The sequence below is a fragment of the Procambarus clarkii genome, chromosome 68 (genome assembly GCF_040958095.1).
Source record: "Procambarus clarkii isolate CNS0578487 chromosome 68, FALCON_Pclarkii_2.0, whole genome shotgun sequence".
Classification (NCBI taxonomy): Eukaryota; Metazoa; Arthropoda; class Malacostraca; order Decapoda; family Cambaridae; genus Procambarus; species Procambarus clarkii.
The window spans coordinates 8,355,389-8,369,765 of record NC_091217.1 but is presented as its reverse complement, the minus strand read 5'-3'; the positions used below and the strand labels follow the sequence as shown (position 1 = coordinate 8,369,765).

The window sequence follows — 14,377 nt, the reverse complement described above, 5'->3', positions numbered from 1 at the left end:
CACTAAAAGCCCCGAAATCATCTCAAGATAACCTCAAGATTGGGTCCGAGGCCCATGGCTCCTAGTGAGGTGCCTTGAGCTTCCTCTGGGATCTGGGTTCCAGAGGTACCGATACAAGAGACCCTAGAGCGGGCAGATTTACTTTTCCAAGGCTTCAATGTGACAATCCAGAGGAAAAATTCCTGCTGCATCCTCAGTTCCTGCGCGCGCACACACACCAGTTTTTTTTTTTATTATTATTTTCTACCACAGACGTGGCCACACATTTACAATGCTAACCAGAATATATACATTTTCTTCTGTCCTCCATGGACAGGGTTAGAGACGTGTTAAACATATAGTTCAAGGATTTATTGAACACAACCACAGGTGATTCGGTGCTTTTAAAATGCTAAGCTAACCTACATACGTAAATACATAGATAGATTTACGTATGCCCTACATAAAGTGTTAGATGTGTCTTTTATATAGTGTCATTAATGTACATTCACAAAGGTGAAATGTAATTCTGATCAGCTTCCATATATACTTTATACCCATACATATACATACACACACACACACATATACATACATATATACACACACACATGCATTCACATACATTTGTCTCATTTACTCTGACAGGGTGAGGTAGCTGATAAAGAAACTAGTGTGCAATTAAACACCTAATCACTGAAGGTGATGAAGGTGCTTTTACAAGCTCAGGTTATATAGTTACATCATATATATACATTGTATGATGTGTGAGTACACCAGTTGATTGACAGTTGAGAGGCGGGACCAAAGAGCCAAAGCTCAACCCCCGCAAGCACAATTAGGTGAGTACACATACTATCCTTCTGCAGATGAGGACTTAATTATCAAATCACGACCGTTCGCGCGTATTTTTGTATTTCAGTAATAATTGGTCCCTTATCAGACACTTTCAGACAAATATTATATCATCGCATATTAATTAACAATAATTGGTTATTTTACATTTTCTTGATAAATCGCATATACTTGGTAAACAAAAATATGAAAACATTTCGTTGATTTCATCAAGTTTTTTCACTCTGAAGGATGGTAATTATGTTGAATACGTTCAAATACATTTTGTTGTGAATGAGATGAAAGAAATATTTCTCAACTCTGTTCATAGCTTCTAAGGAGGCCTGGTCAAGGACCGGGCCGCGAGGACGTTGAGCCCCGAAATCATTGCAAGGTATTACTGAAGGATAACTGTGCCTATATGCTCCAAAATGTATATAACTATAAATATATAAATTAGTATATATCTAAATTCTCATACGGAGGAATATTGACCAGAATAAGCCTATAACTAACCTTCAGTAACAATAATCACAGCCTATGGATAGTGAAGGAATATTGACCACGAATAGCAAATGGATAGCGAGACGGGACAGCACCACCAGATTAAAGGTGAGCTCTGCTAAAACATTTCACAACACAATACAGTGGACCATAAACCTATATCAAAGAGTCCAGTATGCGCCCGAGTCGTGTCACGCAGCCGCTCTACACACCCAGGATACCTGATCAACCAGGCTGTGATTCATGCGTCAGGATATTGAAAGAAGAGCGTCAGAGGTGGAACAAGTCCTAGATGACAGGGCCAGAGTGCATGGCGGGATTGTGTGAAAAATTCTGTTCCGGCTTCAGTAGAAGCCTCAGAAAATCCTTGTGGGTTCAGTAGGACTCCAGGTTACAATCCTTATACCATGTCGTGGTCTAGTGGCTAGAAGCGTGTTCGTGGGAACACCCACCGCATAGGTTCGAACCCTCATCACTGCTCCTATGGACTTTTTCACGTTAGTGACTACTCTCTGACTATTTGTCTCTGACTCTGTCTACTCTGACTATTTTCAACATACACAAAGTCGTAACGTCTGAGTCGTTACGACTTAGCAGAAGTCGTAACTTCTGCTAATTCGGAAAGAAAATCAAATTTAAAAAATGTAGGATACACTTTAGAAGCCTAAACTTATTGAAAGTAGCAGAAAGAGAAGCAAGGAAAAAATTATCCACATGTGAGGTGGTGGTCAAGTAGCTATGGAGATCAATTGTCCGTGTCCACTTATCATTAATCTCAACTTTTTGTATTGTATATTACCTTTACCTTTATATTACCATTTTTTTCGTATCGCTGAGGAATGCTTGCAAAAAAGGTGAACATATATGACTGAGCAAATTAAGGTTAATTGGGTTGTTTTTACGGTATATTTGTTTCGGGTCGTTCTGTGAATTATAGTGAATGTAAACAATACACTGAACTTTTGTTTGACATTATAATTATTATTGAGAAACTTACTTCACTTCCGTAGTGAATGAAGGTGAAGGAAACACCTTCATGTACACATGTACATATTACATATGTACACTTACATGTGTAAGTGTAATATTAAACAAAAAATTTTCAAGTGAAATTTACATCCTTTATCAAGCTGGTGTTAGTTAAACATTGTTAGTTAGCACCTTGACAAAAAATGTAGGTTTTATCCGAAAATTAGGCTTTTAATAGACTTACACATATATTTGGTCTTTCCTTCACCTTTATTCAAGCACAGCGGCATTGTAGTAAGTTTCTCCATTATTATTATTATTATTATTATTATTATTATTATTATTATTATTATTACATCGGCATCATTATGTATTAACGAAGTTGCAGAATTTGTGATGAGAGTGACGGACACCGCCTTGACCACTATCTACGTGAATGTGAACACCTGAGAGACATTAGAAATATGTGTAGAATAATAAACCCCACATTGTTTGAGTTACGAAAACACTATTTGTCAAATATTGATACTGTTCTTAAAAGATTCCCCCATTTTGCACCCGCAAGATAACGTAAGCTTTTAAGGGTTGACAGATGTTAATCTTCTTGTTTGAGGAGCTGTTCACTTGAGACAGTTAAGCGAGTCCCAGCTGTGTCTGGGTACAAGTGACAGGATGAACAACCCAGCGGGTTTTCTTCCTATTGGGGAGTGTTGTACATGCTGCTATGGCGGTATGTCCACTCACAAGATGAGTGGCGCTGCCCAATAAACTCGCCCCTCGGGGCAAAATTAAAATTAAAAAATTAGGGCAAAACAGAGTAAGAGGGAAGTGGATATAGAAATACCGCATAATAACAAAAGAACATTAGAATTAAGAAAACTGGAGAAGGCTTATTATCTCATACGTAACAGCTCCTATTTATATCCACCCAAACTCATCCATATATACATGTCTAACCTACGCTTGAAACAATCCCACGCCTATTATATTACCCGGTAAATGTTCCACCAATCAACAATACTGTTTCCAGACCAGTATTTACACAGGTCTCTCCTGAATCTAAACGTCTTTGATTTACATAATTGTTTCGTGTGTGTTCGATATATTTTAATATATTTAATACATTCACTAAGTTCAAATAGAGTTCTTAGTGATCAATGGCTTGCGCGTTCATGCAGCTTTCTCATATATTTAATACCTTATTAATATCTCCTTAGTTATACTCCTTTTATCCATACTTCATACCCTAACTTCTTGCTTGTTTAGAGTATTGTAAATTATGTTAGTTTAATCTCTTTATGTGAAAGGTTTCTAATTCCTGGGATTAACTTTGTCATCCGTCTCGGAACTCGTTCCTGCGAATTTATGTCTATTCTACATTATGGCGACTAAAACTAAACTCCATAATCCAAGTGGGATTATGGAGTTTTTATGTTCTTGGTCTAAATAGCCCAAGAAAAAGCTGAAGAATAACAGGTGTTTAATGCTTATGAGTCCGAAAATCCCCAGTATCCTATTTGCCTTAATCCAAACATTTATGCATTGACTTTTTGGCATTAGATCCCTACTAATCATGACTACAAGACGTTTTTCTCAGTCAGACTCGTAATTTCAACACTATTTTCTTCTTGAGGTTATCTTGAGATGTTTTCGGGGCTTAGCGTCCCCGCGGGCCGGTCCTCTACCAGGTCTCCTTTCTGTTACACCCCCCCCCCCCCAGAAAGAAGTCCGTAGCAGCTGTCTAACTCCCAGGTACCTATTTACTGCTAGATGACAGTGGCATCAGGGTGAAAGAAACATTTTGTCTATTTGTCTCCGCCTCCACCGGGGATCGAACCTGGAACCTCCAGACTACGAAGCGCTGTCGACCCAGCTGTCAGGCGCCCTCAATGGGAACTATCAAACAAATTTCTAGTAACTCTTATCATCATTACCTAACCTCAGAACCCTATATTATTCAGTCTTAAACTGCATCTGCCAAGCTTTCGCCCATTTCACCAGCTAATCTAGATCATCTTGAAGAGATTGCGAGTCTCTTGAATTTATTTCCCTCACTATTTTTAAATCGTCTGCAAATTTACAAATATTGCTGCTCAGTCTCGTATCTAAATCTTTTAATATATATGTAAACCAGGCAAGATTGGGCATTGTAATACAGAGATCAGTAGGAGGAAAGAGAGACAAATGAGGGCACCTTGGAGGAAACCAAAGAAGGGGAACGAGGTTGAGATGTGATGAAGATACAAATAATGACACTGATAAAGGCTAGTATGGGAAATATAGCGCAGGAGGCTTGGTCAGAAACTGGGCCGGTGAGTCATTGATCCTCGGAGCCATTTCAAGGTCGCCAATCCATCAACAAAGTTTGGCCATCCCCATCCATCAACACGGGTTGACCAGCCCATCCATCAACACGGGTTGGCCAGCCCATCCATCAACACGGGCTGACCAGCCCATCCATCAACACGGGCTGACCAGCCCATCCATCAACCCGGGTTGGCCAGCCCATCCATCAACCCGGGTTGACCAGCCCATCCATCATCCCGGGTTGACCAGCCCATCCATCAACCCGGGTTGGCTGCTCGTCCTTCACCTCGGAAGCCCGGATGGCAGACTGTCAACACCATAACAGCCCCAGAAAGACCAAGGAGCGAGACGCGCCACCTGTCGCCTCTCACCTCACAAATGTTCCCGACAAATCCTGCTGGATAAACACTTTCCTGGAGTTTATCGTGAATTTTCTCCAGAGAGAGAGAGAGAGAGAGAGAGAGAGAGAGAGAGAGAGAGAGAGAGAGAGAGAGAGAGAGAGAGAGAGAGAGAGAGAGAGAGAGAGAGAGAGAGAGAGCAGGAGAAGGGAGGGTGCTGATGCTCAACGCGGGGTATATTGGAAAGGGAACAAATGGGAAGTATTGGATATATTGGAAAGGGGCATAAATGGATAAACTGTGGTACGATACGCCGGAAGGGAATGGTTTTCCAGGACATACAACTGCAGTAAGACACAGCAGTAGTAGGACAGGACGCATCAACACTAGAACTTAAAAACAATCAGAACAAGGCAGCGGTAGAGCACAACAGCAGACAGGACTCAGTAACAGCAACAGCAGGAGACAGCCTCAGTACATAGAGCAGCAGAACACAACAACAGCAGAGAACACCACAGCAGATTGGACACAACAACAGCAGGACACAACAGCAGACAATATAAACCAACAGAGCACATCAGCAGCAGACAGGATAAACCAACAGAGCACATCAGCAGTAGACAGGGCACCACAACAGAACACAATAACACCAGGAGACAACAACAAGCAGGGCGCAGCAGGAAACAGGACACAACATTAAACAGGACACAGCAGGACGTACAGGACACAGCAGCAAACAGGACACGCACTAAGGGTCACCAACAGACACGTATCCGCCGTGAGCGTCAAACAAAGGTAGCGACATTTGGCAACTGTGCTATTGATCAGGACAACACCACCTCCAACGGGGCCCGGTACGCCGGTGTGATGGTGTGGTAGAGTGGTGGTAGGGTCGGGTGGTAGGCCGGTGTGGTAGAGTGATGGTAGGGTCGGGTGGTAGGCCGGTGTGGTAGAGTGGTGGTAGGCCGGTGTGGTAGGGTCGGATGGTAGGCCGGTGTGGTGAAGAGTTGGACGGGGCGGTGTAGCGGCAGGTATGAGTGATGGCGTGGTATGGTGATATGGGACTATGATGCGCTATGGTGGCATTGTGAAGTGATGGCAGACTTCAATATTTCAGACCCCAGACTTCGGCGTAGCCTACACTGGACTAGACTTCAACGTAGCCTATACTGGACTAACTTTAATGTAAACAAGAAACAAGACGTGAACAAAAATTCAATAATTCTTACAAAAGGCTACAGATAAGGACTTGAACTTAACTGATGTTTATGAAAATGATAAATTAGAACCTGACCAAACAACAATTTCCCATGACCACTCATCAAAAGGACACGCAAATTCAAGGATACCAAGAAACACAGTCTGTTAAAAAATGATAATGATAGATCAACTACAACATGCACACCAGATGGCTGCCCAACATGTCCGTTATCAAGCTAACATAAATAACTAGCCACTAGATCAACGTGTTGTATATTTTCAACGAGCTAGTAACTAGGAATTATTTGTTGTATAGACCACGGAGCTCTAATAAACTTCCCACCCAGTGGGCACAATATCAAAGAGTGGCGCTGGTTCGACCTTAAATCAACGTTGAATCAATCCACTGTATATTCCATTCCATTCCACTGTATACTCCATTCCATTCCACTGTATAACCCACCGTATACAATCAAAGCCTAATTTCAACCGTATCGAACTACCGTATCGTAGGCTTCAAAAGCCTAATTCAACCGTATCGACATTGATAACGTCGATTCTACATTAAATTAACGTCGGGATACGTCATTCACAACACAATTAAGTAATCATCAATAGAAGGAGCCAAGCCGGGAAGACTATGGTAACACATGTGTAACACAAGAGAATGCTCAGGGCTACTCAAAATGCGTATGCGCACAGCGAGATAAAGGGAGAGGAGAGGCATATTCTCCCTATCCCTTCGACTCATATTCTGTGTAATATCAACGTCCCATTATAAGACTTAGTAGAAAACCTATTCTAAAATGCTTCTCACGTCAGCAGAATTCACTGGGGAATTTTTAAAACTAAAATTTCTTCACCTGGCCGTCAGGACGGAGTCGAATATCTATTTTTTTCACTTCTCCTTTCAGAATTTCGCAAATAATTTTCTCAGCTTCGTTTTTCTAATTCGATCCTCGGTAGAATAACAATTTATGATACCGTGTACGCATAAATGCGGCCACACGTGCTCCAATCTTCCAAGATTCCCAGTGTTTGGCTAGCGAGGGTCGCCTCGTAAGATGTTCCCGTGAAGCCTCATCCGCATAAATCCTCTTCCCTCCCCGGCTTGGAAACAGAGCAGCATCTCCCCCAAAAAATAAACATGCTAAAAAGAGGTGACTGCATAGAGGCTGGAGACAGCGGACGTGAAGACAGTGTGAGACGACAACGCTCCTGCAAAACCTGTCACCTTCCCAAACAAAACCTTCATCACCATTTCTTCCAGCGCAAATCCTACGGAAACAGATAATTTTGAAAAGTTAATACAGGTCGGGGATATTTGCACACAATAAATAGGCCCTTGGTGCTCGTGTAATGGGACGTAATGCACGCTGAAATCACATTTTCGTGATTTTCTATGAATTTTCCCATAGGAGCGTAACATCCTCTCTGACTTGAGTGTGTGGAGTGCTAGGATATAATATCTTATAGTGCATCCTCGGTCTATATATCTGTTCATTGTTAGCGCTGACTCCGTTGAGTAACGTGAGAATAATACCATACCGACATCCATTTCAGGATGCTATCTCCTTTGTTGCCCCCGGGGTGAATGCTTTCTCCCTGGTTATACCTAGATCATGATGCTCTCTCTCCTTGGTTATACCCAGCTCATGATGCTCTCTCATGATGCCTTTTCCTTGGTATATACCCTGCTGAGGGGTGCTTTCTCCTTGGTTATACCCAGCTCATGATGCTCTCTCTTTGGTTATACCCAATTTAAGATGCCTTTTCCTTGGTTATACCCAATTTAAGATGCCTTTTCCTTGGTATATACCCTGCTGAGGGGTGCTTTCTCCTTGGTTATACCCAGCTCATGATACTCTCTTCTTGGTTATGTCCAGCAATAACATGTCTAGATCACCGTAATTACACTTTACACTGAGTGTCTTAACACAGTGTAAAGATTATAGGACTCACCTAGTAAGAGTATCCTCTTATGGATATCACCACTGAAGTTGGAGAATACAGCGAATCACTTGTCCGTCAGGTGTTTCATCACCATTCACAAGAACACAGTAAATGTCTTACAGATTACCACGATAATCGGACATGAGACGAGGCTTACCATAGCCCGTGCTACTTGCCCCGCTCCTGTGCCAGGTAAGTCCACTACGGGCTCACCATAGCCCGTGCTACTTGCCCCGCTCCTGTGCCAGGTAAGTCCACTACGGGCTCACCATAGCCCGTGCTACTTGGAACTTATGTTCCGAGTAGCTGAATCTAAAACTACAAGAACACACGATAATCGGAAGTAATTATCTTTTCCCAGAAAAACTTTGTTATAACCGTCATAGTGACTAGGCTGTACACTAATTTGGATAGAAATACACCAGTGTAATTTTCCTAATTAAACAAAATATGAACAATAATGACTATATATATTTATTCCTTAAGAAAGTACAGGTCTAGTTAAGAAGAAGACAAATGATGAGCGCACAGGAATCTTAGCGCGCTCCACTAACATTAATAATAATTTAAACATGTGGCACAAAACCCTCCCATTCACCTAATATCCATACGACTTTTATATCAATCAAAGGTAAAAGAATTCACAACCATATAGCACTTGGCATAGTTTATTATTTATAAAAAAAACAAATATATTCCCACCAGTAAATGTTCCTCTAAATCTGTCCGTGCCTCCATATAGTTATTCATTGCTACCCAAAATTGTTAGTATATATAAAACATTGCTCAAATTCCATTGATCTGTTGTAGACATTATATTGATATATTATGAGCAATCGCTGCATTAGGTGCCTAGCTCCTGGGATATAAATTCAAGTTAACCTCAAAATAAACGCAGTTCATTTATATAGGAGCTGATAATGATGACGTAGTGTGTACACACACACCACTAATACCTTACCCTGCCACCCTCAAACATTAATGAACCCTAACACACTTAGTTCATCGAGTGATAACGTCACAGGAAGGTCTGGCCAGCTGGTGTAATGACGCTCCGTTTTCTGCCGTGCTACACCTCCGGGTACAGTTCCTCTCAACCTTGAAATTTGTAGATTCAGCGGCTTCCTCTAACTCGGCATCACTAGCAATGATCCCTCCAGCTGCTGTACTAGAGATGCTAACTTTACGTGTCGTAGAATGGACGATACTAGAATATCTGACTCTACTGATGGCTGGCAGTGTACAGGACTGGGTCGGGTGTTCTCCCGGTTCGAAAAATGGGCCAAATATTGGTCCATCCAGAGTAATTAATAAGTGTTTTGATCTTGCTTACAATCTTGCCACGCAGCTTCTACACCCTCCTCCTTACTGGTTGATGGTAGGAGTGTAGCTCCCGGTCCTCTTATTAGATATCTTACAAATGCGTGATGTAGCTGCTGCCTCAGTTATCTCTGCCCCGTTGTGTGATAGTCATGGTAGGTGTCCCCTTGAGATGAACTGATAGAAGTAAGTAATTATCAAATGAAGGCGCCAAGTTAGGGATACTATATAGCATTAAACTGATAGAAGGCTGACCCCCAATCAGTAAGTACATCAAGGCTGAGAAGCTTCCCACCACAACTACTCGTCTCTAACACTGTAGCTACACTGATCCTATCATTGTAGGCCTCCAACTTCAACGTTTAAATGTCAAATGGAGTCTATAGCCAGACCAATCGTGGTCTGTCGCCCATTGTGGCGGTGAGAGGAGTGCCAGTTACAGGCTCGCCTCGGCTAGGGCCACCATCCTCCCTCGCCTTGGGCGCTCCGTGCCGTTATCTCTGATATTCAGGCCAATTCACGAGTATCATGTGTCACCTCACTCCTAATTGGTCCAGAAAATCGCATGGCGACAATGGGGCAGATTCTTTTAATGCCTAAGGAGGCCCATCTTATCAACCAAAACAATAAATCATATTTATTGAATTAAGCGTAGCACTTTTCAGTGAATTAAACACTAAACGAATTTATTTCATAGCCTAAAGCAAAATATAAAAGTCCTAAAAATTTAGATGTGGACTATGCCGTAGTATGACACTCAGAGGAGCCGAGATGGTCGCTAAAATATAGTGAATAGCACAGTCAGCTCGTAACAGTATGGTTCTGGGTTCGATGCACGGGCAGCGGGAGACGTTTAGGCACGTTTCCTCGCACCTGATGCCTGTGTTTACCTACTAATATATAGGTATCTGGTACCTAGGAAACTGTTGTTGGTTCTAATAGGGAAAGGTCTCTCTCTCTCTCTCTCTCTCTCTCTCTCTCTCTCTCTCTCTCGAGAGAGAGAGAGAGAGAGAGAGAGAGAGTGTGTGTGTGTGAGTGTTACACACCTGGTAACCCTGGCTGCCCACACTTGCTCTCCTCACACACCTGGTTACTCTGGCAGACGTTCATTTAACAGGCCATACAGTTGTTTTCACTTTATAACCACCAGAGGCGCTGTCATTACCCTCTTCCATTCTTGCAAGACTCATAACTCGGCTATTCTGGCCTCTCAAGCTGTTCCTCTACTTTGTATACTCCCCTTATCTCCTAGACGGGCCCCTATTTGTCTTGTGTCCCGTGTGAGGCTTCACAGAGACTCTTACTCCTCCGCATCTGCCTTTTCCTTCCATTGAGACGGAGCTTGATGGGTGCGTCATCAGTGCACACCAGCATGCATTATCGCGGCCTCTCATTCATCACGCTGCCCGTGTTTACCCCCAGGTAACGAGGTGTGGCCAACCAGGCACGTGTCCCAGGCCACGGGGGCGTCCCAGGCGACGGGGGGCGTCCAAGACCACGGGGGCGTCCAAGACCACGGGGGCGTCCAAAGCCACGGGGGCGTCCAAGACCACGGGGGCGTCCAAGACCACGGGGGCGTCCAAGACCACGGGGGCGTCCAAAGCCACGGGGGCGTCCAAGGCCACTGGGGTGTTTAAGGCCACGGGGGCGTCCAAGACCACGGGGGCGTTCAAGACCACGGGGGCGTCCAAAGCCACGGGGGCGTCCAAGACCACGGGGGCGTCCAAGACCACGGGGGCGTCCAAAGCCACGGGGGCGTCCAAGACCACGGGGGCGTCCAAGACCACGGGGGCGTCCAAAGCCACGGGGGCGTCCAAGGCCACTGGGGTGTTTAAGGCCACGGGGGCGTCCAAGGCCACGGGGGCGTCCAAGGCCACGGGGGCGTCCAAGACCACGGGGGTGTCTAAGGCCACGGGGGCGTCCAAGGCCACGGGGGCGTCCAAGGCCACGGGGGCGTCCAAGGCCACGGGGGCGTCCAAGGCCACGGGGGCGTCCAAGGCCACGGGGGCGTTTAAGGCCACGGGGGCGTCCAAGGCCACGGGGGCGTCCAAGGCCACGGGGGCGTCCAAGGCCACAGGGGGCGTTTAAGGCCACGGGGGCGTCCAAGGCCACGGGGGCGTCCAAGGCCACGGGGGCGTCCAAGGCCACGGGGGCGTCCAAGGCCACGGGGGCGTCCAAGACCACGGGGGTGTCTAAGGCCACGGGGGCGTCCAAGGCCACGGGGGCGTTCAAGGCCACGGGGGGCGTTTAAGGCCACGGGGGCGTCCAAGGCCACGGGGGCATCCAAGGCCACGGGAGCGTCCAAGGCCACGGGGGCGTCCAAGACCACGGGGGCGTCCAAGGCCACGGGGGCGTCCAAGACCACGGGGGCGTCCAAGGCCACGGGGGGCGTTCAAGACCACGGGGTCGTCCAAAGCCACAGGGACGCGCGTGGCCCCTGATAAGGTCACAGGGACGTGCAGGGGGATCTGGCCACCATATCAAGCCAATCAGGTTACGTGCGCTCTGTATAGCTACAAGTGTGTCCACGTTGTTGTACAGGTGTCTGTGTGCTATTGGCACTGTACTCATCTGATTGTGCTTGCGGGGGTTGAGCTTCGGCTCTTTGGTCCCGCCTCTCAACCGTCAATAACTGGTGTACAGGTTCCTGAGCCTACTGGGGTCTATCATATCTACATTTGAAACTGTGTATGGAGTCAGCCTCCACCACATCACTGCCTAATGCATTCCATTTGCTAACTAGTCTGACACTGAACGTTCTTTCTAATGTCTCTGAGGCTCATTGGGTACTCAACTTCCGCCTGTATCCCCTTGTGCGTATTCCACCTGTATTAAATAATCTGTTTTTGTCTAACCTATCAGCAAGCACCGCTCCTGTGCCAGGTAAGTCCACTACGGGCTCACCATAGCCCGTACTACTTGGAATTTGTTCCGAGTAGCTGAATCTATAACAACAACAACGTCTAACCTATCAATTCCTCTGAGAATCTTGTATGTAGTGACCATCTCTCCCTTAACTCTTCTGTATTTCAGCAACGTGAGGTTTAATTCCTGTAGTTCCTCCTCGTAGCTCATACCCTTCACCTCGAGTACTAGTCTGGCGGCATACCTTTGAACCTTCTCCAATCTAGTCTTGTGCTTAACTAGATACCGACTCCACACTGGAGCTGCATACTCCAGGATTGGTCTAACATATGTGGTATACAAGGTTCTAAATAATTCCTTACACAAGTTTCTAAAGGCAACTTTTATTGGCCAACCTGGCATATGCTGCTGATGACATCCTCTTGATGTGGGCTCCAGGGGACAGGTCTGTATGTATAGGTACTGGTATGTGTACATGTAGAGTTCTGAGATGAAGTTAATAGAGTTACTATATATATATATATATATATATATATATGTGTGTGTGTGTGTGTGTGTGTGTGTGTGTGTGTGTGTGTGTGTGTGTGTGTGTGTGTGTGGAAGTAATGTGACATCAAATGTTATTGTCCAGCTTCATATTGATCTTGTTAGGTCCTATTTAGATTGTACACTCGTTATTGGTCAACGTGCTACAGAATGTACAGAAATTCACTACAACATGTACGATTGGCAACGTTAATCCAAGGAATTAGAAATATATCATACGAAAACATATTAAGAAAGATTAATGTACATATGCCAGGAAGGCGAAGAGCAGAAGTAGTGAGGGAGATGATTTAAGTGTACAAACGCGCCTCTCTAGGGAGTGCAGAGCGAGACACTTCGACCCATCCTCCGGGGAGACAGATACCAAGTATCAGGCGTGTCACCCTTCTCTGTATTTCCTGTACTGCGTCTACGTCCATTGTGCAGCTCGGCGGCCAGAACACCGGACGCCAAGCTAGTCCTTAGGTCCTTAGGACCAAGCTGGTCCTTGGGTCCAAGTTGGTCCTTAGGTCCAAGCCGGTCCTTGGGTCCAAGCCGGTCCTTAGGTCCAAGCTGGTCCTTAAGTTCAAGCTGAAGGGTGGGATTCCTTCTTGTGTTGCTGATGGTTCCTGTCGTTAATGTGGTGTACAGCGTCACTCTCTTTCCTGAAGGCTGTCAAGGAATTTGTGTGAACGTTAACCTGCTTTTTGTTGACGTTTCTTTTGCAGTTCGTCAGTCTTCTCTTGTGTTTCCTATAGGCCCTGGGCACGTAAGTCAGGAGTCATGGCATTACTCGACCAGCGGCTGTAAAAACGGTGTCCAGTAGCTAGAGTTCGACCCTAAAGCCACGAACTGAGTGTAGAGTATCAACCCCCTCCCCTCTCCCCTCCATGGGCTCTTAAAGGATGTGAACCAGGGCCGCCGTTGTGACACTCCAGTATTTTAACCAGTGAGCCAGTGACGTGGTGTAAGTAGTGGGAGGCCCCCGAGGCCCGCATGGGAGGCCATCACCCGCTGGTGTTACCTCACGGTCACGGACGGTGATGGGGGCGTCGCGCACCGACCTATTGTCTTATGTATGACCCTCTGTCCTGCGTGACAGTGAATACTAGCATTAACCTTAATTTAATAAGACTATCAAAATCCTCAGATTAGGCAAAATTGTAATTAATTTTGTCAATAAAGATGTTAATAATAATAATCTCTAATGCTCGGAAGAAACTGGATTGGTGACAGCGCGTTCTCGCCTAGTTGTGCTTGCAGGGTCGAGCTTCTGCTCTTAAGCCCCGCCTTCCGGTCATCATTAGCGCTATGCAAGGACTCTTTTCACTCGTTTTCTAATCAGATTTACCTTTAAAACTTTATTGAATTGTCCTAGACAACTTCCTTATCTAGTCCGTCCCATTTGTTTACGACTCTTTAGACTGAGCTGTCCTCTCATTCTACTGTTCCTTAATTTGAACAATGCTTCTATGTCTACTTTCTCAGTCGCACTTAATATCATCTACGTCGTTATTATGTCTGTCCTGATCCTTCTTTCCTCCAGTGGCATCCATCCCCCCCACCCCACAACACCCGCAGCG

General features: G+C 45.2%; 1 protein-coding gene across 1 annotated transcript; it reads left to right on the top strand.

Moving 5' to 3' along the window:
- The first annotated feature begins 4,556 nt into the window (after positions 1-4,556).
- On the top strand, positions 4,557-11,492 carry LOC138355632 (processed variable antigen-like). The gene is made up of 2 exons (XM_069310950.1): positions 4,557-4,598; positions 10,827-11,492. Exons 1-2 carry the CDS (start codon positions 4,557-4,559, stop codon positions 11,490-11,492), a joined length of 708 nt encoding a protein of 235 aa, XP_069167051.1.
- Positions 11,493-14,377: the final 2,885 nt, after the last annotated feature.

Bases quoted from the DNA above. Each gene is read 5' to 3' on its own strand.
- LOC138355632 (XM_069310950.1), top strand. From the start codon at position 4,557: ATGGGAAATATAGCGCAGGAGGCTTGGTCAGAAACTGGGCCG. The intron at 4,599-10,826 runs GTGAGTCATTGA...GTTTACCCCCAG, and splicing joins CTTGGTCAGAAACTGGGCCG to GTAACGAGGTGTGGCCAACC.